At 48.8% G+C, this 25,512-nt stretch overlaps 8 protein-coding genes across 8 annotated transcripts; 4 read left to right on the top strand and 4 right to left on the bottom strand.

The window, feature by feature from the left end:
• Positions 1–194: 194 nt before the first annotated feature.
• On the top strand, positions 195–1,973 carry P168DRAFT_239413 (WD domain protein; the record flags this gene model as incomplete). The annotated part of the gene is made up of 2 exons (XM_024833669.1): positions 195–358; positions 458–1,973. 2 exons carry the CDS (start codon positions 195–197, stop codon positions 1,971–1,973), a joined length of 1,680 nt encoding a protein of 559 aa, XP_024690999.1.
• Positions 1,974–4,779: 2,806 nt separating this feature from the next.
• On the bottom strand, positions 4,780–7,375 carry P168DRAFT_291551 (YdiU domain protein). The gene is made up of 6 exons (XM_024837429.1): positions 6,774–7,375; positions 6,708–6,717; positions 6,623–6,653; positions 6,417–6,567; positions 5,249–6,354; positions 4,780–5,183 (listed from the first exon to the last, which is right to left on the bottom strand). Exons 1-6 carry the CDS (start codon positions 7,192–7,194, stop codon positions 4,983–4,985), a joined length of 1,920 nt encoding a protein of 639 aa, XP_024690998.1. The 5' UTR covers positions 7,195–7,375; the 3' UTR covers positions 4,780–4,982.
• An 824-nt stretch (positions 7,376–8,199) lies between these two features.
• On the top strand, positions 8,200–9,423 carry P168DRAFT_255788 (aldo/keto reductase). Its single transcript, XM_024834484.1, has 3 exons — positions 8,200–8,325; positions 8,383–8,660; positions 8,725–9,423. Exons 1-3 carry the CDS (start codon positions 8,260–8,262, stop codon positions 9,269–9,271), a joined length of 891 nt encoding a protein of 296 aa, XP_024690997.1. The 5' UTR covers positions 8,200–8,259; the 3' UTR covers positions 9,272–9,423.
• A 1,192-nt stretch (positions 9,424–10,615) lies between these two features.
• P168DRAFT_283189 (uncharacterized protein) lies at positions 10,616–13,072 on the top strand (the record flags this gene model as incomplete). Its single annotated transcript, XM_024836033.1, has 1 exon — positions 10,616–13,072. One exon carries the CDS (start codon positions 10,616–10,618, stop codon positions 13,070–13,072), a length of 2,457 nt encoding a protein of 818 aa, XP_024690996.1.
• Positions 13,073–13,814: 742 nt separating this feature from the next.
• Positions 13,815–16,160, bottom strand: P168DRAFT_283188 (uncharacterized protein; the record flags this gene model as incomplete). Its single annotated transcript, XM_024836032.1, has 2 exons — positions 13,815–16,069; positions 16,148–16,160. The coding sequence occupies 2 exons, from the start codon at positions 16,158–16,160 to the stop codon at positions 13,815–13,817; spliced, it is 2,268 nt and encodes a 755-aa protein (XP_024690995.1).
• A 496-nt stretch (positions 16,161–16,656) lies between these two features.
• P168DRAFT_291547 (Rab family GTPase) lies at positions 16,657–17,993 on the top strand. Its single transcript, XM_024837428.1, has 2 exons — positions 16,657–16,993; positions 17,072–17,993. The coding sequence occupies exons 1-2, from the start codon at positions 16,925–16,927 to the stop codon at positions 17,855–17,857; spliced, it is 855 nt and encodes a 284-aa protein (XP_024690994.1). The 5' UTR covers positions 16,657–16,924; the 3' UTR covers positions 17,858–17,993.
• A 276-nt stretch (positions 17,994–18,269) lies between these two features.
• On the bottom strand, positions 18,270–20,763 carry pmt2 (protein O-mannosyl transferase; the record flags this gene model as incomplete). Its single annotated transcript, XM_024833668.1, has 5 exons — positions 18,270–18,913; positions 18,978–19,737; positions 19,789–20,341; positions 20,407–20,537; positions 20,617–20,763. The coding sequence occupies 5 exons, from the start codon at positions 20,761–20,763 to the stop codon at positions 18,270–18,272; spliced, it is 2,235 nt and encodes a 744-aa protein (XP_024690993.1).
• Positions 20,764–22,363: 1,600 nt separating this feature from the next.
• Positions 22,364–24,917, bottom strand: P168DRAFT_298198 (putative MFS monosaccharide transporter; the record flags this gene model as incomplete). The annotated part of the gene is made up of 7 exons (XM_024838248.1): positions 22,364–22,755; positions 22,811–23,523; positions 23,581–23,774; positions 23,837–24,125; positions 24,179–24,256; positions 24,314–24,774; positions 24,894–24,917. The coding sequence occupies 7 exons, from the start codon at positions 24,915–24,917 to the stop codon at positions 22,364–22,366; spliced, it is 2,151 nt and encodes a 716-aa protein (XP_024690992.1).
• Between the last annotated feature and the right edge of the window lie 595 nt (positions 24,918–25,512).

The following is a 25,512-nucleotide window of genomic DNA, read 5'->3' as shown; positions in this document are numbered from 1 at the left end:
AATACACGATACTGTATCGGTCATGGTCAACCGCTAGCCTTATCAATGTCCCTCGGTCTTCCGATAAGCGCTCAGTGATGTCTTGGTGATCAACCTTCCAAACTACATACTACCAGACTATATAGACAAAATCTCTCCATTGGAATCGCTCGCCATCTTCAATGCCCACCACCGAATTCTAGCGTCTTAGCAAGATGCCGAAGAGGTCTAATGATGGAGACATATTGAGCTCACAGAGGAAACGGGCTCGTGTGGCTCGCACCGATGATATTACCGACCGCCTCTCCGTTTTGACTAACGAAGTCCTACTTCATATACTGTCCTTTTTACCCGTTAGCTCATTACTTACATGTCAAAGGTATGGCAAAATACATCACGATAGACCCATAGTCTCCCTTCCTTCCCTTCTATGGTACACTTGAAGTGATTGCTCACTCGTTCCATTCTATCCTCTTAGACTGTCACGGAGATTTCGTGCCTTAGCCGGGGACTCGGAGCTCTGGAAACGAAGATATTATTCACGATGGGTACGACCTCGAGCGCGCCGGCTAGTTAAAGCTAGGCGTGTGACTTTTCCGCAAGGCAATGCCGAGTATTCGCCTCGGGTGTCTACGTGGCTTGATCATAGTCATTTAGTCGATGAAGGACGAACTCCAAATTGGAAAAGACAATACCGCCTTAGACATAACTGGTCGAGAGGGCTGTGTCGTGTGACAGAGGTCGAAGTTCCTCAGCCACAGCGTCCACCTTTGCTTGTCAATTTCTATAGCGGGTTTGTTCTAACTGCAGATTTGGAGCATGGGCTGAGAGTGTGGCTTGCCGTGACCCCCAAGATATGTACTGCGAATGTCCAGTTCACAGACAGTACACAACAATGCTTTACCGTCCCAACGGCGCTGACAACCAACCGTGGTCCGCGGCCAAATTCAATCGAAATTGTAGTTGGATTCGAGAATGGCCAGTTCAACGTCTACGACATGGACCCAGACACTTTGCGACTGAGTCTACGCTTCTCTCACCCTGGTTTTGCTAACGGGGCGATAACCGCGATGGCGTCGTCGTTTCCGTATCTTTTAATGGTCTCTCAGCACAAACATTTATCGCTATATAAATTGTCCACCGAGTCCCGTGGGGCGCGTCCAACTGAGTCAATGGAGACGGCGCGTCTGCTTGCATCTCTCAAGGCTGATAGCATCCTTGCGTCGATGTCATTGTCTCTTCGCATGGCGGGGCCCGAGACCATCATATCATCTATCGTGTACAGCTTTTTCCACATAGGCTGCGGTTGGTCTCTTGGTATACAAGAGTTACATTTCAACAAGAGTGGCCAACAAATCCGATCACGGCTCACCACCACGGTGGACTCCCAGTATAGCTTTCGACCCCTAAGCTATTTCCAGGGAGGAAATCGGTCGTCCGAAGGCCACGAGCGTTCGAGTCCTCCTTCTCACTCATTTTCTCCGGGGCCAGCTATATTACATCACGAACCGCCGACTTCGGTGTCCTATTCCCATCCCTATCTTTTAACATCTCACCCCGACAACACCCTAACAGTGTACCTTGTCGTTTCCACAGCCGCAGATCTATCCGTGAGAAGCGGCCAAAGACTTTGGGGTCACACATCATCGGTCTCGGCAGTGCATGTCAGTGATCGCGGTAAAGCAGTCTCCGTCAGCTCACGCGGTGACGAAATCCGAATATGGGACCTTGAGTCCATGATGTCGTCGGCCGGGCCCCAGCGGCAGCTAGAAGAAAACAGTATCCAGATCAATCCCGAAAATAAGACACAACCCGACAGAAATCGTGCCGGTCTGCTTTCTGGGACTCGTCTGCGTGAGACCATGGATGCTCGCTTGAATATAAGTAATCAATTAGTTGTGCGCGGATGCATTGGGTTTGATGACGAGCGTGTGCTTTTGCTGCGAGAGGGGAGACTGGGGGCGCAAATGCTCGAATGTTACGACTTTACATGAACCATATATTCGACCAATAAAGTACGAAGTGTACCGTCACTTCTGGCTTAGCAGAAGTTGATGCTTGAAAGCGTTTGCTATTATATGTACTCCAAGCCACGAAGAAAGCACCACCATGGCGTCGCATCGAGATAGGTAGATCATAACTTGTCTTCCCAAGTGCTAGTACTTGGGAATCAGCCAACAAAGAACTTGGCGGGGACTACTATTGGCTTTCTTGTTCCTTGTTCTCAGCCATCTCGGAACACACTCAAAGGTTGACCGACGGAGGAGCACTATATCCTCATACTCCAACCTCGACCTCAATACCACCTGCATTAGCAGCATAATTTACTCCGAGCCCTCTCGCTGCGGCCGTTGTGAGATCCGAGCATTTTCATTTTTAGATCCGCCACTACCGGGACAGAGATTGAGAGAGTAGTTTTTTTGATTTGCAATATTATTTGTGGTCATCCCCCGTTCCTTCATTTCTTTCTCCTTTTTCTTGATTTTTATTTCTCTGGATTTGTTCTGCTTTCTATTCCATGGGAAAATTACGAAAAAAATAAGAGAGAATCCGTATTCCTGGTGGAAGAAATCGACCGAGACTGAGCCAAGGTCGGAAGAGAAGAGAGCGCAGCGAGCGTGTTCCCCGCACCGTACCCGCACCAACCCTTCCGTCTACAATCTTGTATTAAATTTGTTTCGTTCCTGCTAATCGTAAATTTCTGATTACCTGGATTTTTCTGCCAACAGCCCTTTCTTCCTCCCTCACTTACTTCTCTCTTTCTTCTTCATCTTTCGATTTCTTCTCTCCCTTCCACTCCATTCCCTACCGATATTTCCAGATCGTCAAAATGAGCTTCCAGACCGGAAACCGTGGCTGCTTCAACTGTGAGTTTTCTGAATCTTTCCAGCCAGCCGAATTGCTGTGATTTTTTTTCTCGGGCGTTTTGACGCCCTTTCAACGTTGATCTACCAAAAGATCACAATCCCCTGTCTGGCTTCGAGACCGTTTCATTTAATTTTTTATTTCTTTGTGTTTGATGTTTATCCCCTCTCGGATTTAATCCCTGTGCTGTTTGTCTTCGATTGAAACTGTGGATATTGCGGTTATTGAGCCACTGTGCGCGAATGCCCGAGGACACAAATCTGTGCCTTTAGTTCTCAGTCCGGACTCTTTAGTGCTGGCGAACCGAAAACACTGAATATACCTTGCATGAAAGAAACGCTAACAATGCTCTCACTTCAGGCGGCGATGCTACGCATCAGGTAAATATCTCCCCGGCACCCAATTGTCAACCATGTCGATCATATGCTCCACGTGTTGGGGATTTTTGTATTTTTGCGACGAGAATATCTTCTTACTCTGACTAGGCCCGCGACTGTCCCAAGAAGGGCACTCCTACCTGGTTAGTGTGTTTCCCCCGTGAATTTTTTTCGGTTACTAACATGGAATCTCATAGCTACAACTGCGGTGGTATGTTTTAGTCCTTGTGCTAAAATTCGTATTTCTGCTGTGATTCATCCTTACTGATCTATCATTGGGATATAGGCCAGGGCCATGTCAGTAAGTTTATCTTCGCGCGCCTTTGTTTTCTCTAGTTCCCTTTCCCCTTCTTGATCATCATCAGTCGGAGTGGACCGGATAACTAACTCGATTTCTTCCAATAGGCCGGGAATGCACGGTAGCCCCCAAGGAGAAGTCTTGCTACCGCTGCGGTGCTACGGGCCACATCTCTCGTGAATGCCCTCAGAGCGGCGCTCCCGCGGGCGAGGGCTTCGGCGGCCCTGCCGCTGGCGGCCAGGAATGCTACAAGTGCGGCCGTGTTGGCCATATTGCCCGTAACTGCTCCCAGGGCGGCGGCTACGGTGGTGGTTTCGGTGGTGCTGGTGGTTTCGGTGGCCGTCAACAGACTTGCTACTCTTGTGGTGGCTTTGGCCACATGGCTCGCGACTGCACTCAGGGCCAGAAGTGCTACAACTGTAAGTTCAACTTACCTCCCACCTTCATTTTCAATTTCTATCCCTCGGTACTTACGATATAACTTTAGGTGGCGAGATCGGCCATGTGTCCCGGGATTGTCCCACTGAAGCCAAGGGCGAGCGCGTTTGCTACAACTGCAAGCAGCCCGGGCATGTCCAGGCTGCCTGTCCCAACTAAGTCGACATCGGTTTTGGATCATTTGTCTACTCTTGTCACATTATCGTGCGCGGGACCAGGGCTTGAAGATGCTCTTCTCCTTTGAGACACTGCTCTTCTTAGCAATTTGAATGTTCATATCCCCAATTCTTCAGTGGCCAAAACCACAACTTGGCTTACTCCTCTGTGACTTTCCCGCCCCCTTCGGTTCAGGGATATCTCCCAAAGATATCCACTTACCATGGAACCTATTCATGGCTTCTTCTGGTTCCGAAAGTGAGCAGCAAAGTTGACGTCGAAGTTAACAAGCTGTCTGGATTGTGGGTGGACAAATGTGATGAAATTTTTGTGTATTGCGGGGTTTAATGGGAGTTGATTAAAAAAATTATTCAGGAAAGGGGAAGAGGGGGGAAACATACCATCGATGGTGATTGACGGGTCGGCGACGAAAAGCAATGATTCTTAACTTACTGGAAATTCTGATTGACCTTCTACCAACTTAATTCGTTTATTCTTGTCTTGTCGGGCACTCATTCTCACCCAGGGTATAAAAACAAGTAGGTGCCCAAAATTGGGTAGGGTTGTACGTTCGGGTCCTTACTCTTACTTCGGTTATCCATGCATCTTAGTTATGGCCTGTGCATAGTATATCTACAGTAGAGAGTAGCATGGCGTGCAAATATTGTGCGCTTCATGAATTCACGTGCAGGTCTCATTGCTCACTTTGTAGTCTCTCACTCGCTCCATTTCTTGGTTCTCGTTTACGTTAGGTACCCAGCTAGAAAGCTTAAAAATCGTTGAATATACACAATGACCATTCCATTGGATGATAACATCCACAAATATTCAACCTCCATGACCAGCGAGCTATGTACTAGCACACTACCTCAAGAGCTGCAGCTGCACATCATAGCCCTCTGGTATCTCGGGACATCGCCACAGAAACGCGTCTCTTCAGCCTGGTTCATACCCCATTCATCGTTGAAGGGGTTAAGGGCCATCTGCATCACGCGGCCAAGGACTTGCCTATCTCCCTTCTTCTCCACACGATCAATGATCTCATCCAGGATCCAGCCACGCGGTAGGAACTGTTGGTTTTTGCTGGGTTAGAAATACATGTCCTGTTTTTAAGGGCTCCAGACACGCAACTTACATTGGGATTGACTGATCTCATGGCCTCCTGTCGCGCTTCGTCGCTGTCGGGACCCCAATCCTCCAAAGCCCGCAGTCGCCAGCTCTCGAGCCAGTTGGAAATGCGTTCTCTCGCTGTGTCTTCCGTGTAGCCGATTCCACCGAATCCTTCCGTGTGGAAGAATATCGGGGCTACCTCCTTCCGCTGCGCCTCGGTCTCGAGGTCGGCAAGTGAGAGGCCGGAAAGCCGGCGGAAGAAATGGTTGAAGTCGAGCTCCAAGGCCTCCAAGGTATCCAGCATCTCGGAAAACAGTTTCTGGAAGTCGGACTCTTTTTGGGTTTTCAGTCCCAGTCTTCGGCCCATCAGACGTTTGTATTCGTTTAGGAATACATGTCGGTACTCGTTTCCGGTTCGGTCGATGATTTCTTCGGCGCGTTTGATGGCGTCGGGCGCGGTCTCCTCTGTTAATCCTTCTTTCACAAACCACTCCTGGTCCACGTCGGGACCCGCCCCGATCAATTCTCCCAGGGACTCTCCGAGTCTGACCAGATTCCACCAAATGACGGACGGCTGGTTCTTGTATGCGTATCTCAGAAGATGGTCATCGTGATTCGGCGTGTAATGAGGATCAAAGTTGTCCATAAAAGCGAAGGGGCCATAGTCAAGCGACAGCCCGTATATCGACGTGTTGTCAGTATTCAAAACGCCGTTCATGAACCCGTATGCTTGCCAGCCAGCGACGGTCCTCGCGTTGCGCCGGACAATATCGCGATACAATCGCGCAAATCGATTTTCTGCGACGCCTTCCAATTCCTGTACCTGGTCCCATGGGATTCCTGTCGCAGGACTGTCGACAGAAGAGGGGGGCTCGTCCTTTCCTAGTGGCACCGCTGATGGCAGGGATTCCCATCCGTGCAAAACCTCTTCGGCGGCATAGGTTGCTAACTTTCTGATGAGCTCCCTATCGCCCCGGGCTCGTGGAAGATCGAAACTTCCAACTCGCAACCAGGTCTCCGCGAACCTCGCGACAATGGCCCCGGGTTCTATGCGTTCGCGCAGAACCTTCGACTGGGGAAGGAGAGTAAGTGACAACGCTCTGGTTGTCGGGATACCTAGTGCATTGAGGGCTGTGACCGATCTTAGAAAACGTTGAACATCATTATAACATATAGCTGTTAGCAGTACTCACCTTCTGACACGACATATTCACGAATGCTAGAACGAAGGACCGCCTTCCCATCCGCGAACCGCGAATATGGCGTCCTCCCAGCACCTTTGATCTGCAGTTCATACCGAACCCCTGTTGCCGGGTTGGTGGTCTCGAAAAGGCTGATTGCGCGCTAGAGTCGAATGTCAACCCAAGCCAGTACCATGTGATTGAGAGATTAAACTTACTCCGTCTCCAAGTTGGCCTGCCCATGAGCCGCTATGCGCTGTCAACGATCATCGCCCTATACTTCCTGGATGGTATGAAACATACAATTGCCAGCCTTGTGAGTCGTTAACCATTGAACTTACGCTACCTCGATACAAGTTTTGAGCATACCTCCGTAACACTGTGCCCAGGGGTAAATCCCCCCATCCTTCTCATTCCACCAGATCTGGTTTCCAGAGACCAATGCCTTGAACTGCTCCGTGGATTCTTCCCCCGGCCTTAAACCGATATCACGCATCGCCCTGGGGCTGACTCCTAGGAGCTCCGGCCCCTCGGCTGGTTCGGGGCGGACATATGTATACAAGGCACCCCTGACAGCACGGGGCCCGAGGGTTTGCCTCGGCGCTTGATGAGAGGCCTCCGGGGTCTCGAAAGCCGGGTCTGCAGGTAGCTTTGACGTGAAGACATTGGATTTGGGGATCTCGGCCAACGAAAAACCTGGGACGCCACTTGTGGTGGAGAATTGCTGAGCCATTTGTCCCAGTCGAGTCTGGATGGCCCGTGTCTGGTACAGTGTATTTCGCAAAGACATATAATAACCGTGCCGGAAATATAGATAATGACGTGATTATCTATTGTATGATGGAAATTTCAGCAAGACAGATGCAAACTTGACCAGAGGTACAAAGGAAAGGGCCATATAGTATGTATAGTATGGAGAGTTTGTCGGAGTTCGTTGAAGCTCCTATATATAACAGTGTGTTGGGTCGGATATTAAGATGTTAATGAGTAGCCGATCTCATCATCCCCACTAGCCAAACCGGAAGAGTAAACATCGTTGGGTGACATCATAAGTCCATGGCTGACAAATTGCATAACTTTCTGGTATTTCCCTCGGGTAAATTTACCAGACCAAATGGTATTTGTTGCCTGAGTCCGGCCTATTGATAAGTACTCGCTTTCCTCGGTTTCTCAGCGCCCATTTTACTTAATTGTGAGCATTAAGAGGTTGAAAAAGTGGTCGCACGCTCCACACGCGGCATCACGTGGCTCGGGTTTATTATAGGGCTGTAATGGGCCTGCTCTTCCCACAAAACTCCATGCAGCACAGTATATCCTGCAGGCGATCACTGCATATTGCATCAAACACGATGGCATCAACTTTGAAAGCCCCACAATTTGAGCTTATATATCATTTGATCCAGAATGAATCACTGGCAACATCCTAGATGGGCTTGTTTTGTGCAGAGGACCATGTGTGTCATTGGGGGGTGCGGAGCGAGAAGATCTGGGACATGCGTTTGTAGAATCTACCGAAGGGTATAAGCAACATAGGAGGGGTGAATAGGACCATGATAATGATGATCAAAGATGGGGAAAGAAATGCGACACATAAGTATAGAGTACTATTGGGTGATCTGCAATGGGCTCATTTATATATATTACACTCCATGGTTATGAGTATACTCTATACTGGACTAATTGTAACCAACCATATACGTACTAGGCGGCCCTCAAGAATATGACGAAATACCGATGATAATGATAAGAAGAGCCTAACCTCGAGAGTTAAATACGCTAGACATAAATGGCCCGCTCCTCTTCTACCCCGCAGAATACTTCCTTCACAACTCTTTCTACTTGAGCGCGATTAACAATGGCGGCCAATTCCCTGACAGCTATCCCAAACGTTACCTTGAACGATGGTACCTCCATTCCAGTGGTGAGTGTTTGGCTTCGGATTCGACTATAGACAAAGCTTCTAATGCCAGGGTAATAGGTTGGCTATGGCACAGGCACTGCCTGGTTCAAAACAGGAGACACGGGCATTAACCGTGAGCTAGTCGAGACAATCAAAGATGCAATCAAGCTGGGATACCTCCACTTGGACGGGGCAGAGGTTTACGGCACTGAGCCCGAACTGGGCGTGGCGATCAAAGAGAGTGGCGTGGCGCGCGAGAACCTCTTCGTGACGACTAAGGTGATGACGAACATTGCGGATATCCCGAGAGCGATTGACGAGAGCCTCAAAAAGCTCCAGCTTGACTATGTTGACCTGTAAGTCCATCATATCCGCATCATACGCCGGTCCTTTTCCACATTCTCATCAAATCTCTGGTAGGTACCTGATACACTCGCCGTTCTTTGCCAAATCGGATCGTGAACTACAAGAGGCGTGGGAAGCAATGGAGAAGGTCAAGGCTGCAGGAAAAGCTCGCTCGATAGGAGTATCAAACTTCCTGCAGACACACTTGAATGTCCTATTGAAGACTGCAAAGGTGGTCCCCTCAGTCAATCAGATTGAATACCACCCGTATCTCCAGCATGATACGTTAGTTCCCTTCCATGAAACCAAAGGGATCGCGACGGCCAGCTACGGGCCGTTGACACCCACCACCCGGGCTCGAGGTGGGCCCCTTGATGGACTTCTGTCAGATCTGGCCAAAAAGTATGCCGTTGGTGAGGGCGAAATTCTGTTGAGATGGTCTGTAGACCGTGGCACTATCACGATCACGACCAGCGGCAAGAAGGCCCGCCTTAGCAGCTATCTGCAGATTCTGAACTTCCAACTCACACCGAAGGAAGTTGAAGAAATCTCCACCCTTGGAGGCCAAAAGCATTTCAGGACCTTTTGGCAAGATAAGTTCGCGCCTGATGATCGTTCCTAAGATAGAGGATTACTGTGAGCCTGGAGTATTTCGATACAATCTCCTTCTGGTTTTTTGACTCCCCGCGATTGGGTGGAGAAGGTGTGGGGGTCAGTTGCTTGTTTCCATGGATTGTTGATACTGGAGAAGGGGATACTTCTACCCCATAGTGTAATCCTATCGATTGTCTTGTCGTCCCTTGTATTATGCTCTTATAGGTGACGAATCTTGCGGATGCCCTCCCGATAAACAGGGTACGCAAGATGTCCTTCTCATGGGTAATTTGTTTTTATTGCCTGATTGTACTATGCAGTCACCAAGCGAAGAGACGTCCATACTAGACACACTACGCGATAACCATCGGATTTTAACGCCGCGTCCTCCTCTCTCACCCACTCAGACGAAAGAGAAGGACCGATAAGAAGCCCCGAAAGGCACAAGACACATAGATCAGGGAATAGAGAGTAATTCAGTATTTAAAGTCTGTGAGACCGAGGCGATGAAAGCGGTAGTTCGCTGTTGTGTAGAACTGTAGATCTCATTCTGTATTACCGAGATGTCGATGCTTTGTATCCGTATCCGTATTTCTTCTGGTATTATTTATTGACTGCCAAGTCTTCCGATTCGGCTCCAGCCCAAATCCAACGTTCGCGCCTTCCGATCTCCAGAAAGACCACCGTCCCCCCTCATTTCGCTTTTCTTTCCACGGGACATTATGACTAGCTGTTCCTGATTTTCATTCAAGCGCTTCAAACATGCCGGTATAACGGTCCTCTGAATACCCACATCTATACAACACCTATCCTTCCACCGTTCTCTGGCTGTCTGGCACAGTCGCAACTTTCGCAGCCGATAGACGAACCAATCGTAACGACCCGGTCAATGCGGATTGTCGCCCAGCGACCGGAGTATACTGAAGTGTACATATATCTAGCGTCTTTCGGGTACTCTCCTTGCGAAGGGGTGTTTTCATGTACATGGTAGGAGGACTTCAGCCGATGTTTGCGCAGTCGCCGACGGGCGTCTTCGAAAAGTCCAGATTGCAATACATGTGACCAAAGAACTGGCAGCAAGCTTGCTCGCAGTTTTGGTCTTCTGGGCCTAGTTCCCATCCAATTCGCGCTCGCAGTCGTCGCTGAGCGCCGAACCCTTGGATACGCAACCCTCTTTATTTGTTGCGCCCATATCTTCCCTCTTCGGTTCCTACCTTTTCCAACAGCGACAGTATAGGAGGAGAGCCAGCGACTCGCGCGACACCGATGATAAAAGACCACAACACGCAAGTGTGGTAGAAAGTTCATTATAACATTGGGGGCCTGGTGTCCCCCCTCGTTACATCCTACACGAGTTGTTCGACGGATTGCAATGTCGGTGGAGCCTGCCTCGTGCTTCACGGATGATGATATAGTTGGTTCCAAAACTTACAGCAGACGTTCATCTGTATCTGAGGCGGAGTTAATCGATCGACAATTGAGTCATTTGAAAGAGGAGATCCTTCCGTTCTACCCTTTCCTCCTCACCGTTCCTACTGATGTGCCCTTTCGCCTTGGGGGCCGTTTCGTTAACAATTGGGCAGTGGGTAATGACGGGCCATTTACTCCCGACGAACAGCAACTGCAATACATGACGTTCCTCACACATCAGGAAGGCGAATCTTTACTTGTTCCTGTTGGCGATTGGTCAGACGAGTCAGGGAACGCCATGCCCGACCAGCGTTCAGGGCCTGAAAGCACCACGAGCACACCACCAAGCGGATCTGTCAAGCCAAAGATTACCTTGAACGATTATAAGAGCAAACGAAAGAACGGCGCTTCGTTATCTCCTAGTTCCAAAGGAACAAAACAAGGCGTCTCGATGACGCACCCTACCGAAGCCAATCAACGACACCTCGCCGTCCGTTCACCTCGAAGCAATCCCAAGAGGTCGACCGAACGAATATCACATTCGCAACATGCGCGCATTGATTCCGAGAAAGCGGAGCGTAAGCGACCGTTTGGGAGCGACCATGAACCGTTGAAGCCTCAGGAAAGGAAGCCCCCACAACATGTTTCTCCAAAAAAACCGAGATTATCACCCGCAAGCCCACCGGAACCAGTCAGAAATGACGGCGCGAACTGCGATGGACTTCCTGCTCTACTGTCACCTACTCTTCCGCCAGCATCGGGCAGTCCTCGACTACCTCAGCTATTATCCCCGACCCTCCCTCCCCATATCGAAAAAGAACTTGCCAAACTCGGCGAAGAGCCTTTGACCATCGAACCGTCACAACAAAGAAATACACCAATTGGCGATAACTTGAAAGCGAAACACCCAAAAATCAGGCCTTCTGACCATGGTACCCCGCAGCTTCACCATAGGCCCACTGGTGATCTGCAAAGTCCGCAGAGTAATCTTACAAACCAAACCTCCGACAAGGGCCTTTCTAGTGGCGTGGACCTTCTAAGCCCCCGTTCTTCCCAAAGTATTAAGGCCGAATCTTGTCAGGTCGACGAGCAGTCATCGCAGGCAAACTACCCGAGGACCGTCGGTCGTAATACTGTGGTCAAACAGCAGCTCATTGTGAGATTGAAATATGGAAAATTAAACAAGAAACGTGTGGAAGCACTTCTCAAATTCTCTGGTAAGAGAAAGCCGGCACCGTCGAACTCGCCCAGAAAATACCCTTCCGACGACGAGTCTCTGTGGGAGACCAAATCCGACCAGAATTCGACAAACGCCCCGGCTCTTACCCATGTCGATCGCAAAATCCAGCAGACGACGGGAATTTCCAAACATGCAGGAGTCGTTCCCACTAGGGGAAGTCCGAAGGAACGACTTCCTATCCCAGAAAAACCAAGGACGCCAATTCCTTTATTACCGAGTAATGCGCCCCATAAACAAGACAGAATGAAACAGATATCGATGACGCCGGTGAGAGATCACCGGAGTCAAACACATCGCCCAGACACGGCTGGTCTCGAGGCTAGAAGTGCCCAGTCCGCCGTGAAAACCTCGTTTGGCGACCCGAGGTCTTCTGCGGCTAACGCCCCTCCGCAATCATCCAACCACGCGTCTTCAAGAACTGGCGAGCGGAAGAGTTGGAAAGATGAATATCAAAAACACGGGAATCTCGGTCGGGAGCTGAAACATGCTGCGGAACGACATACCGCCAAAGACGATGTTACTGACGCTGATGAAAAGCTTGCTGTCGCGACGGCTATCGAAGCTATTCTATGCTTTATACTGGCTTTTGTTGCCGATGATCAGTCCAAGCTTTTGTCTCGTCAGACTGGTGATTCATCAACATGGCTCTCTATCATTGCATACTGGCGTGTGGTGAAAAAGAATAGTATCCCGTATCCCCGACTTTATAGCCTTTGTCTACTCCTCGGTGCTGTATCATACAGTACAATTCACGCTCTTGACCTAGAGCGACTTACCGTCACTCCGCTCCCATGGGAGTCCACACATGTGTCGACTCCGGGTAGCAACGGAAACACTGTCGCGTCGGACGAGAACACAAAGTACCAGAGGGAATTGTCCGACTTGAAAAAACGACTCCCGGATATCTATAAGAAGTCACAGAAACTCTGGCTCGAAGGGTCACGGACGCTCTCCGAAGATGTTCTTATTCATGAATTCCCCGGTACTTGGTCCAAGCGCTCTATGGATTACTCCCAGCAGGGGATTTTACAATTGAAAGCTGGTGACTTTGCAGGGGAGTTTTTCCTGCCGGTTGGGAGGATTACTTCGCCCGTAGAAATGGTGCGCTTTGGCTACGTTATGCTGAAGGAATGGTGTGCCAAAGAGAATGTCGGCTGGAGTGGTCGGCTGAGGCTGTGACCGTCAAGCTTTCTTCATTTTCACTCTACATCTCGATATAATACAATTCCTTTCTTATTGATGGTCATTGTCGTTCTCTATCGGTGTTCTAAGGCTTGGTGGTGGAGCGGTTGGTATATGATTGTGGATTACTGTAGCTTGTGTCATGCCATGCTACCTCAGGTTCCATATTAGAAGCTTCATATAATTTGTTCCTGACAGATGCTCGTCCATATGATATTTCCATGTAGCAGCAATCTAGAGCCCGTATAGAGGACTCTCAAAGGCATGCCGTGATAACACTATTGTGTTGCTCGCCCATGGCCTTTGTCCGTACTTACACTGCAACAATATATAACTGCCCCCTACTAGAAGCAGCAATCCATTTGAAAGACTCTAAAAATAGAAACGAATGACCCCAAAGTCCCGAGAAAACCCAATATTGAACTTCAAACAACCAATGCGGAAACATAACCCCAGCTAGGCAAATGCAATGCGCAGTATATCACCAATGGTGGGACTTACGATACCGGGAAATAATTTGCAATCTCAGTGTTTCAAACGCTCAAGTCCATGCAGACATTTCTTCATTATCAAAGGAGCGACGCAGGAAAAGAAGAATAATTGTTCATCGCTTCGAAATTCGTCAACCCGTGAGCCCCAGGAACAGCGCCAAGTTGATCATCTAAGTCCCGTTAAGCTCTTTCATCATAATAATGTCAATATTAGAGGTGTGAAATGGATACGACTGTAGTCGAAATGCTCAGGCCTCAGCTTGATTAAAGCCAGGTCTCTCCTCGGGGGACTGTGCGCCGAATAGCCAACCCGCTTCTCGACAATACCTTGCTTCCCGATTGTAGGTTCCGACTTCACTGCACCAGCAGATAACCAGGGCATCTACAATATCTGCAATCACGCCCTCTATAGCACCAAGGATGCTCCAGCCAATTGTTCCAGCAATTAGCCCGACCACGTACGCATACATACTGCCACTGTGGCCTGCGCCGCCAGCTCCGGACACGGCAAGGCTTCGCGCAGTAGTCACCCAGCCCCCAAACCCAAGTGCAAGGGACATCATGAAACGTGCAGCGTGAAGGATGAGTTTTGAAAGTCGATAAGCAAGCAGAGGTGAAACACCTCCCCGAGACCAAGCAAAAGACTGGGGATGTAGTGGCGACGTAGCCAATGAAGCTGATATGTTTGTCATTTGCGTGAGACCACGAGCCGACACAGTAAGTGGTTGAGAATGGATTGCGGCGTAAGTTATGACAAGAGGGTCTATGAGAGCGGTAATGGGGGTGGGAACAAGTGAAAACGCAAATAAGCTCAGAATTGAGTTCACGCGTCTCGGAAGCAGCAAAAAGGGGAGTCGGATCAATAGCGTCATCAGTCTGGAAAAGCAAATCGTACCAAACAGTTTCGAGAGTGTGTGCCCGAGGGCTGCTTGGACTATTTGTCGAGAAGCCGGGGCGGGTGCCGCAAGGCGATGGAAATACCACTGGCTCACTGTTGCGGCGGTCACTGCACGCTGCATACCGGCAATGACTCCCAGTGACCATATGTACACAGCAACAAAATATATTGCCAGCCACCAACTGCTAAGGTTGACGACAAATGACTTCGAACCAGACAAATGTCCACCGAGAAACACTCTGGTGAACATGAGGATCCACACCCAAGTCCAGGAGACTATGAGAACAAGAACACCAAGCCCCAGGCTTAAAAGTTCGGCATTTGCAGTGAGGATCCGACATGCAAGCTCCAGAATCCCAGCGGCCTTACCTATAACATGGCGGCCTCGAACAACATTGTAGATCCACACGCTAGCCATGATGAAGGGAACGATAGACCCACATCTCATGACCTTGTCCTGTAGGCTAGTTCCGCCCCACGCACCTTTGAAACTCGAGACAAATGGATAGAGTGAGAATGAATATAGGATAGCAGGAACGGCGAATATAACCACATAAACCAGTTGCCTAACGTAGGAACGTAAGAAGGCAAGCCAGAGCAATGATACGAGCACCGAAACGACGGTATAACTCCCAAGAAGTTTGAACGAGCCGTGGATGGTCAAATACACCGTATCCCCCCATCTTGACTTGTCTCCGGAAGGAGCAGATGTATGGAGGTAGATGAGGAAAGACGTAGCAAAAAGACAAGCCAAGGATATTAAGAAAAGATTTCCCCAGAATAGATCTTGAGCGGGGGATTCAACACTGGTCGGTGTGATTGACGTTTGGTGCGGTTCGGCTGGGCTTGTGGGTCGATGGCCGTCTACTAGTATTCCATTTTGGTTTCCTGTTGGTGTAAAATAAGTATCTATCCCGAAACGACCCTTGGCCGATTGCGGCTGCTCTCGAAATCGTTGCACCGAAGGGGGAGGTTCATCATCAAAATCGACGGTCTCATGAGTATCAGCAACGGATTTCAAGGTATCCTCAAGCCGTATATCGATCAGTTCCTCTTTGGTCTGGTTATTCTTTTGGCCCCCGTCTCTGTTTCCAATTGCCTTGGCCGGAGGCGAAACAGCCACACTCCGCGTCCCATACCCCGATGTTCTTCTGGTCCAACGAGCATCGTTAACCGCAAATTTGCCAGATGTATTATTAGGTAGAGCATCATTTCCACCTAAAGAGGAGTTTTGGTCATCATCTTCATCGACCTCCGAAGATTCTCTCAAGTCGCTGCTGCCAAAATGCCGCCTCGACTTCTGCAAGGCATAGAAATCTGCTATTTCACGCTCGTGCTCAGCTTCATCATCCTCCTCTCTGAAATCATCGGTTGCACTGTGAAACAGTGGTGCTGGTTGTATTATTTTGCGAGAGCTAAAATGGAAGTTGGAAGCCTGGGATGCAGTCGGTTGATAAGGGTCGGGGTTCCCTTGATGTAAGAAGGAATGCGAAGAGAAACGAGAGGCTACTGGACGAGGCATGAGATAGCCATAGCCCCTTCTATTCGTCTCGTCGGGCTGGATGCCTAATCGTGACTGTGATTGAGCCAGGAAACGGGAGGCATCTGTATCTTTTGTGAGCAAACATAGCGGCACTGGTACGGCGCAGGGAGGTAAGTCATGCTATGGCTTGAACTACCTACATTCAGAGAACATTTCTCCCTGCTACTTGTCCAGTAGCTAGAAATACTGAGTGTAGTCCCACCAATCCTCTACAGTCGGTTTGGATTTCGGGAAATGCTGGACAATGAGGCGGTGACCTTCAATACTTATGAGTAATGGCGCTCCACCAAAACGAACGGGGTGAGTTGAATAAAGAATGGAAAGTAAGTAGATGGCCTAGGAAATTATACTTCAAGGATAAAATAAAGCCTTCGTACGGAGTGAAAGAGGCGATGCTGCAGTCCAAATAGTGAGGATCAAAAGCCCAAGCCTGGGACGGTGATCATACATTCCTGGAAGAAGGCCGAAGGAGGTAAGTCGAGGCGCAAGCGTCATAAGGCAAGGTCACGGCGATAGATGACTCAGCAAACGACCGCGGTGCAACTGCTAACTAACTAATCCACCCCAACCCAACCCACCCATTCCAGCGGGCCATGTGTCACCCATACTCAATCAGGAATAGCAAATAGCTAGGTAGGTAATATATAGGAAGCTATATCTTGCCCGAAGCAGTTCAGCTTTGCTGTTTCATCTTGCAAACTAGTGAGGTATACTTTTGGTGTCTAGTATCTGTCTCCCGAACTGGTATACGTCATACGATCGCCTGGAGATCACGAAGCTTGGAACCCTGGATATCCACAGGCCCAACTATTTGCGACCGCATAGTATGAGCTCTCTGAACGTTTGAAGGAGCTGGTATCGGTTGTCTTAAGCAAACCTTTCATAAGCCTATCGGGTCTGAGATCTTTTCGGCACTCATGTCACAGCCATGGGATTACATCGCTAAACTTGTCTGTATTGGTGATTCCGGGACTGGGAAGTCGAGTGTGAGTGCTTTCTTTTCCAGCCGCCTGCCCAACAGGTAGCAGGCCACTTGCGTTGTTGACATTGACAAATTCTCTTAGTTGACCGTTCGGCTTTGTGAAGGACGCTTTTCACCATCCCATGACGTTACAATCGGTGTTGAGTTCGGGTCACGCATTGTTCCAGTTGGTCCGCCCGCTTCGAGGAGCTTAGGATTGGAGGCAGACAAGCCTTCCTTTAGCATTCCACCGTCTACTAGTCCCTCTCCACTGCGTGCCCTACCTGATACCTCGAAAGACCACACGGTCACCGGCCTCCCATCCCCACCACAGAAGACGGCGGAACGTCAGAAAAGAATGAAACTCTCGCTTTGGGATACGGCTGGCCAAGAGACTTACAAGTCCATAACTCGCTCCTATTTTCGAGGTGCTTCTGGAGCTCTCCTGGTCTTCGACATAACGCGACCTGCCACATTTGTTTCATGTACCCAATGGCTTCAAGACTTGAGGCAGATTGCTGAAGAAGGGATCGTGGTCATTCTTGTTGGCAACAAAAGCGATCTCGTGGAAGATGGCTCGGATCGAGCCCAGGGGCGAATTACTAGGCAAGAAGCAGAGGAATGGTGTTACAGGAACAATGTCGTTGGATATGTTGAGACTAGCGCAAAATCCGGCGACGGCGTTGAACGTGCCTTTCTCGAGACAGCCGAGAGGATTTACCGCAACATAGAGGCGGGTAAATATGACTTGAACGACCGGAGAAGTGGGGTCAAAGGGTTTGGTGCGACAGGCCAAACAAGCAATGGGGGCCCAAAAACTGTTGTTACCTTGGGTCTGAACGATGCAATGCGTAGGGGTGGGAATGGCTGGGCTGGGAACTGCTGCTAAATCATGGCAGCTTATGAGAATGTGCTTTTCCTTTGTTTTACGTATATATCCATTGACATAATACTCTATGGGCTACCGGGGGTCACATGGTTTTTCCACACTTTGTTGCTTGGGCCATTAGTTAGGGTATACAAAGAGGTTCTACATAATGGGTGCTTTGGCAGGTGCAGCGTACAAGCTCGATGACCCAAGAACTAGAGTGTATATAAATGTCACTGACAGTCACAAGCAGTATGTTGTACAAAATTGAGTTTTAGCACACATACCCAACGACATTTGCCAACCTTCCAAACGGCAGGGAACAATTTGAGATTCACATTAGACAACTATTGAGAAACAGGGCAAGATCCTTGCCGAGAAAGGGAAAAGAGTGTAGGTTGTTGGATAGAATAACAACAGCCATAAGCCAGATTTAATTCGAAATTCGCCAGCCGCTCAGCCAATTCAGATGAGCCCAGTTTTGACTTGGACCCTCCATACCAAAGACGATCACCCTGAAATGAACGAACATCCCGATGACAATGATATACAGGGATGTATAAAGTATCCAACGGATACGGTTGTTCATTGATTGGGTGAGCCAGTCAATACAGAAACCGAAAGTTAGGATGGCATAGTAAAGAGCAGGGTAGTAATGGTGGACGTATGTCACTCGCGCCATGACAACAAACGGAAGGTAATGGAGGACCCATCCAATGACTGGATACAAGCCAGCATAATGGATAAAATCGATATCCGCTTGTGAAAGCTCTTTATAACCTCGCTGCCAACGCACAAGATACCATAGGACCAGAAGCCCGAAGACAGCGAGACTCGCTGTGCTCCCCCAGTAGACGGCAGGGTTCCCAAGGAGGTAATACTTGATGATGTTGTCATCCCAAGAGCACATACGAAGTCCAACATTCAGGATTGGCCATTGCCAGAATTTCGAGGCAAGATCATCTTGCTTGTCGGGATCAGGGACAAGTGCGTTATTAGATGTCATCATTGCAACATTCAGATGGATGAAGTCCTTCAAGAATGGGGATTTATAAGACCCCGGATCGCTTGGCGGCACTGCATGGAAATCATTAATCAAGAAGAACGAAGAAAGGACGAGGAAATTAAGAAAGAGACTCACGCTTCTCGTTGAAATGGGACTCAACATTCCAATGTGTGTAGACATCAGAGGGTTTATTCTCCTTCACGCATGTTGTTTCGATTTGTTTGAACCCCCACTGCGGAAGGTTGACATTGCCAGCACGTAGATAGCATCCGAGAACAGGATGTCGCAAGCGAAACGACGTTGTCAAAGTTCGGATTCTGCTTCGATCCCTCGATGCAACATCATCCACAACCTCTATAGCCCAATGGTCCTTATCGTCGCCGATGGTAATGTTACCGTAAGAGGAAACTTCATGATGAGACTTGGTAACTGGGGCAGCGATGGCATGGGAGTGCAAGTTTCGCCCTGTTTGGCCATGGATTAGACGAATCACGTCCCTGTCGCCAACAAACTTCAGGGGGTTGGAAGGGTCGAAATCGGGCTCCTGGCGGTTGGGATAAATAAACCAGTCATTGTTTGCATCTTTGTGGTGATAACAGGTCACTTGTTGCTGTTTAGATCCCTCCGGATAAGTCTGAACATGTGAATGGAGAAGACCACCACCGTAGCCCATATTCTTGAGAGTGACCCTCGATCCGAGAGCTATCTCAAGGGGGCTGTCTTTGCCAACTTCGGTGCCTTTCAGATTCGCCTGGAAAAGAGAACTCATCTGAGCGTCGCCAGGTCCGCTGTTCTCCAGGATCAAGAAATGTGCGTAAAATGATAATGCGTAAACCAAGGCGGGTACAACGATTAGGCCTACTACACGAGCGGCGATATGCTTGCCTAGCACAGCCTAGAAACTCTTTAGCGGTGAACTTAATTGCAACGCGCTTTGAAGACTGACCTTTGGCATCTTCAAATCACCAAACTTGGTCCATAAATCCTCAACGGTATAGAGGCCAACGATCGCTGTGCAAAAGAGCCCTACCCACTTCACGCTGCATACACACCCGATATTGATGCCCGTCAAGAAGAGCCAGAAAAACCACCCCGGTGTAAAACTGGCATGCCGTAGTCGGTGGAATTTGGCCCAACAGAGTGTTGTTGTAAAAGTGAAGCACAAGAGCATAGAGTCGAGTAACACGAATCTCGAAATGGTGGCATACGAATTTTCGAAAAGCACCATCAGACTGACGAGCCAAACAGTAGCCCTGCGAAGACCAAGTTCTCGAGCGGTAAAGTATGCCAGCGGTACGCATACTACTCCGAAAGCCGCATTAAAAACGCGCATGAATGTATAATTGACCTCCTCTGGGTATGTTTCGCCCGACTTGAATGGGAACGACCCGTTGTAGCCGGCGAGGAGACCAGACAAACCCACCAACATTTTTCCCAATGGAGGATGAACATCGAAGTAGAACTCGCGTTTCAGGTAATGAGACCCGAACTTGCCGAAGCTGCAAATGGAAAAAAGAAATGACATGAGAATTGCGCTGCGAAATAGGCCGGGTCCGGTTCTTACTGTGCTTCATCCCAAGTGACAATGTTTGAGCGACCAATGCGGTACATGCGCGTGAAGATTGATAGAGCGGTTAAGATAATAGGCACAAGGACAGGCTCCCAGCTGTCCAATGCAGAGAGGTATGAATTAGACTGCGACATTGATCAGTTGGCATCATTTGTGGCTGATCAAACATTGAGTTGCTGTAAAAAGAAAAGAAAAAGGCGATACCTTGGGCTTTGCTTTCTTGTCATATTCGTGGGCTTCACTGACAACCTTTCCGGTCTTTGTCTTTTCTTCTAGGTGTGGAAGGTTTCTTTGACGGAGACCAGGGGCCAGATCGGTGCCAGTACTTGAAGCAACATCTGCTTCCGTCATGGTGAAAAGGCGATTCTCCTATACTGCCCCAAGCGATCAGAGGCTGGTCGGATTTTGGATATAATGGAACTAACGGATAAAGCGGTGATCGACTGGAGTGATCAAGATATTAAAGGTACAGACAAAGGAAAAGGTCAAAGGAAAGAAGGGAAGAGAGATGTCAGGGGGGCAATCAGAGAATCAGATCATCTCTAACCGCATCAATCGCGTATGGTCAATACCCCGGTGGCAGGGAGCGTCTGGGCCGTTTCTGGTCGTATGAATGGGGGAACTTATAGAATTGAAAAGGGGATATGAGATTTGACGGAATAAACGAGAGGAAGGCAAGAGAGAGCGACCTTGCGGTGGGTAGATGATATGGAAAGACTTGGGCGGAAATGTAAATGGAAAGTTGGCCTGGAGATAGCACGGAAAAACCGGGCGTGCCTTGCTGTCCTCCGGAGCTTGTTACCGCGCCCCGCCTCAGCTTCTAGTCCTTCCGAGACATCCAACCTAGTAACTTACTCCTAAAACCTAGTGCAGTGGTACTGACCTGGTAACTTGATTTGCCAGTAGTTGATGTATGTCGAAATTCGCCCGCCATTTATATAATTAACGCATTTGTACATGGAGCTTAAACTTGAGGATCCAGGTCGCCAAGCTAGATAGCTACTATCTTAAGCAAGTCCTGCAGGTCGCAGCACAGTCTGTGGTTAGTGATCAACCACAGCATATAGAGAGAAGGCTTGAAAAGAAGCGAAAAGCCTCCGTGTCCGCAAAAGTATGTTGTTTAAGATACATATATAGGTATATAACTTCACGAGGCTATTCTAACCTCAAACGAGCATTCAAACCAACTTCCAGATTCTTGGTTAGGTTTGTTTATTGTTCCTACACAAAGGGTGAAAGTTTCTAGTGGTAAAATAACATAAGCCGAAAAATACAAGGAATCTGAATCCGTAATGTTGTGGCGCGACCTTACCTGCTAGATAGTACTACCAACTTCACATGTCACCCAGAGGGACCATGGACAGGTGCGAGCCATGGTTTTTGGATCATCGATCTCTGAACAAATACCCCATACACACCTTCTAACATGATATAAACCCTGGCGTAGTTTCTTTGCCTACTATGGGAGAGCCAGTGCCCATGAAGGAAAAGACCACGTGACATTATTAACATGCAGCATGAGACATTCCCCAACAACTGAGGGAAAAGAACAAACAATCCATAAACTGTGAGTTCGGGTTCGATTTTGTGGAATGTCAAGCGGTGTCCACCCTCCCATTGATGTCCGCTGGTGGACTTCAACCCCCGTTATGGTTATTTTACTGGTCAGCACACATTTGAACCTGCGCTCCTTGAAGGAATAACATCATTTGTGTACTCGGCCATTTCAACATTTCATCCATCTACATTCCCTCTATCTAGTTAGAAAATCGCGATGCAATGGAAAGAAAGCAGACAGAGTAACAACCATGTGATTATTGGGACAAGAAAGTAACACTGGGTCCTAGACAGACACGACGAAAAAGAGAAGACGGAAAAGACACAAAATTGGAAGCATTGTAGCTGAAATAGAAGGCCCAGGAAACTTCTGCGACAGAATGATTGCCGTACCTCACTCATTATCTTCCTGGTCGAGACGTCTATATTCGTCGACTTGTGCTCGCTGCTTTGAACTTTTGTGTCGGTTGACCATACTTGATATCCAGCCGCCGAAACCTTCGGACCTGTTGTCACGGCTTCCCTGGGGCACCTGTCGCGCATATTTGCCAGTACCATCAGCAGATATATTCGGTGGGTTGATATCTAGACCGGGTATGGCACTATCCGCCGCAGACTGGCCATACTGCCGTCTAATATCGAGTGAAGGAATGGGCGAACCGGCACTCATAAGTGAGTCACGCTCTCCCTGTGTGACTGGTGTGGGCATGGCAGTCGTTGCATCTCCAAATAGCAAATCCATGTCTTCTAAGCGAACGCCGCTGGTCTCTGGGTACAAGAAATAAACTAGACAAGCGGGTTAGTGAATACTCGACGACTAATACACAGAGTGCTTACCCACCAAGAACAAAACTACACGCACAAAAAAATGCGTGGATAAGATAGAGCCGCCACTTTACAGCAGCTTGTAAAACTGGTGTCACCTCTCCAACCAGCCAGTTGAACGCCCAGTTTGAAGCGGTGCTGAGACTGGCACCCTTGGCACGGATGCTCAGCGGTAGGATTTCAGGAGGATAGAGCCACGGTATGGGGCCCCAAGATGCACCGAAGGCAGCATTATAGACCATGACGAGAATCACTGTAAGAGTTGGCGTAGCTGCCACATCAATGAAGATGAAATAGGATATCAAGGAAAGCGAAATGATCATTGCAATTGCTCCCGAAAGTAATATTGGCCGTCGTCCCCAACGGTCAACAAGATACCAAGGGGGCACTGTGGATGCGAGATACGAGAGTGAATTGATCCCTGTCATCAAGATAGCATCGCGGCCTGCCCAACCGGCTGATTCGAAGACTAGAGGAGCGTAATATGATATCACGTTGATACCATTGAGTTGAGCCAACGCCTGCGCGGACATTGCTATGAGCACCCGTTTCTGGTATCGTCTGAACATGTCGGAATATGATCGCTCGCCTTCTTGTCGTTGCAGAAGAACATCCATTTTTATATCTCTGTATTCTTTTCTGGCCTTGTCATTGTGCAAATCTCCTTTTCCGTAGAGATTGGCGATGACTACCATGCCTTCTTCATCATAGTCGTTGTCCAAAAGCCATCTAGTTCGGTGTGAGGATCATATGTTGGCGAGGAGATAGGGGACTTTTGCAACTTACCTGGGTGATTCACAGATGACGAGGCTCCCTACTCCAAGAAGGGCACCCATGATGCATTGGCACAGCAGCGGCAGTCGCCATGAGTTATTGCCCTCGATGTAACTACAAAAGTAATCGACCCAAACACTGGCAGCATAGCCAGAAATATTACCGGTGAACTCTATACACGCGAGCTTTCCTCTGTTGTGGGGAGGCTGTTGGCTGTACGTCAGCAAATGCAATTTGGTACGAGACGGTTGGTCGGGGCTAGAATTACCGATATCTCAGATTGGTAGACTGGGACGATTGTCGACAGAGCTCCGACTCCCAAGCCTGCAATGATTCGACCTAGCATCATCATTGGTAATCCATTGGCAAAGGTCTGCAGGGCGCCGCCTATGAAAAACACAATAGAACCATAGAGAATGGTTCTACGGCGGCCTATCAAGTCGCCAAGCCGCCCAACAAGTAAAGAGGAGATGAATGCACCGACCTCCAAGATCGCGACGACTGTACCGATAGCGGCTCTTGAAGGTTGGTTGAAATATTCCTTGAAATACCAGCCACTACAATGTTGTCAGTATCGATACGTCTTCATCTTAATTCAATTGAAACGAACGTTATGATCCCGGACATGACACCTTGGTCGTAGCCAAAAAGGAACACACCCAATGAGACAAAGACGCTGGTGAAGTACCTGGATATGATCAGTATGCGAAACGGTTGTCATTCATGCTATATATAAGTTCCTTACAGCAACGGTTTTCCAACCAAGCCATGCACCTGGGCTGTTCGCCGGTTGTTGGGAGACATTATGGTAGCCAAAAATCGCTCAACCCGCGAGATATGCCGAGGTGGTGGTCGAGGTATCTCAATTGACGGTTTCTCTGAGTGAGTTTCAACCAGCGCTGTGGTGAGTTCAGTCGAATAACGGGCCGGCCTCTGCTGTCTCAAGCGTGTCTTCGTTGCTCTATGGCTAGTGATATCACGGTCTAGAGAGCAATCTCGGAGGGGATCCTCCGCATCGAGAAGTTGTTCTGCTAGGTCACCAGTGTCGATCCAAGTTGAGGATTCGGACTCAACAGAGTGAGCCGAAGCGGAACGCCGGCTACCTTTCTCACTCGCTGATTCCAAAGCCCCGAGTGACTGGCCAGGCGAAGACTGTGGTTGAGGATATAGTGAATGCAAGGGGATGGTTAGGGAGATGCGTGGAGACTGCGGTTGTTGAGGAATGATTGCGGTTGTGGTGGGCCGGGTTAGCAGCCCTGCTTTTGGTGCCCTGAACAAACTAAAGCTGAAATAGATGATCAGTGACCAAGGATAGCTTTCCTCACAGTCCCCCAAACAGATCCTGTCATAACATTCACCACAAAGTCATCTGATGTGGATGGTTGCTTTGGGGGATAGTCACGAGGGCATGTGCTTCTGGTGGATAAAAAGTATTGCCAAGATAATATTATGAACAACGGCCAAAACAAGGACCAGTAAAGAAAAAGACAACAGGCAGTGTACAAGGGCACGAGGTCTGGATGCGATGGTGCTGGTGCTCAAGAAATTGTGTCCACGAGACCAGTGGTAGATAATCAACCCAGGGCGACAAACACGATTGTCAACTATACAGCCTAAAGAGGCGGAGTGTGTCAGACGGACGACTCAGATAATTGGTAGGTGGGATCCAAGGGTATTTAGAATACCAACAAAGCAAAAGGTGGCAGATGGAAATATGATTCTATGCTGACTATGGAGATATAAAGAGAACCAGATGCGGACTACGGATACAGAGTAGGTGTTCAGTGAGGACTGGACCGCAATCTCACATAACTGGTACTGGCCGTTCCATATTTACAGGCTTAATTGGGAGGCGGGTTTTGGCTTTCGGTATTATGACCGTTTCCACTGTCGGAGGCTTGGAAAGTTACAAACTGGGATTGAACCAACCAGGCTGTTCCACAT

The sequence above is a fragment of the Aspergillus campestris genome (genome assembly GCF_002847485.1).
Source record: "Aspergillus campestris IBT 28561 chromosome Unknown P168scaffold_9, whole genome shotgun sequence".
NCBI classification, from domain to species: domain Eukaryota; kingdom Fungi; phylum Ascomycota; class Eurotiomycetes; order Eurotiales; family Aspergillaceae; genus Aspergillus; species Aspergillus campestris.
The sequence above is the reverse complement of the archived record's forward strand: the minus strand, read 5'-3'. Positions and strand labels throughout refer to the sequence as shown.

Bases quoted from the DNA above. Each gene is read 5' to 3' on its own strand.
- P168DRAFT_291551 (XM_024837429.1), bottom strand. From the start codon at position 7,194: ATGTCTTTGCGAAATACACTGTACCAGACACGGGCCATCCAGACTCGA. The intron at 6,568-6,622 runs GTAAGTTTAATC...ATTCGACTCTAG, and splicing joins CAGGCCAACTTGGAGACGGA to CGCGCAATCAGCCTTTTCGA. The intron at 5,184-5,248 runs GTAAGTTGCGTG...AAAAACCAACAG, and splicing joins TGAGATCAGTCAATCCCAAT to TTCCTACCGCGTGGCTGGAT.
- P168DRAFT_291547 (XM_024837428.1), top strand. From the start codon at position 16,925: ATGTCACAGCCATGGGATTACATCGCTAAACTTGTCTGTATTGGTGAT. The intron at 16,994-17,071 runs GTGAGTGCTTTC...AAATTCTCTTAG, and splicing joins CCGGGACTGGGAAGTCGAGT to TTGACCGTTCGGCTTTGTGA.
- P168DRAFT_255788 (XM_024834484.1), top strand. From the start codon at position 8,260: ATGGCGGCCAATTCCCTGACAGCTATCCCAAACGTTACCTTGAACGAT. The intron at 8,326-8,382 runs GTGAGTGTTTGG...CCAGGGTAATAG, and splicing joins ATGGTACCTCCATTCCAGTG to GTTGGCTATGGCACAGGCAC. The intron at 8,661-8,724 runs GTAAGTCCATCA...AATCTCTGGTAG, and splicing joins CAGCTTGACTATGTTGACCT to GTACCTGATACACTCGCCGT.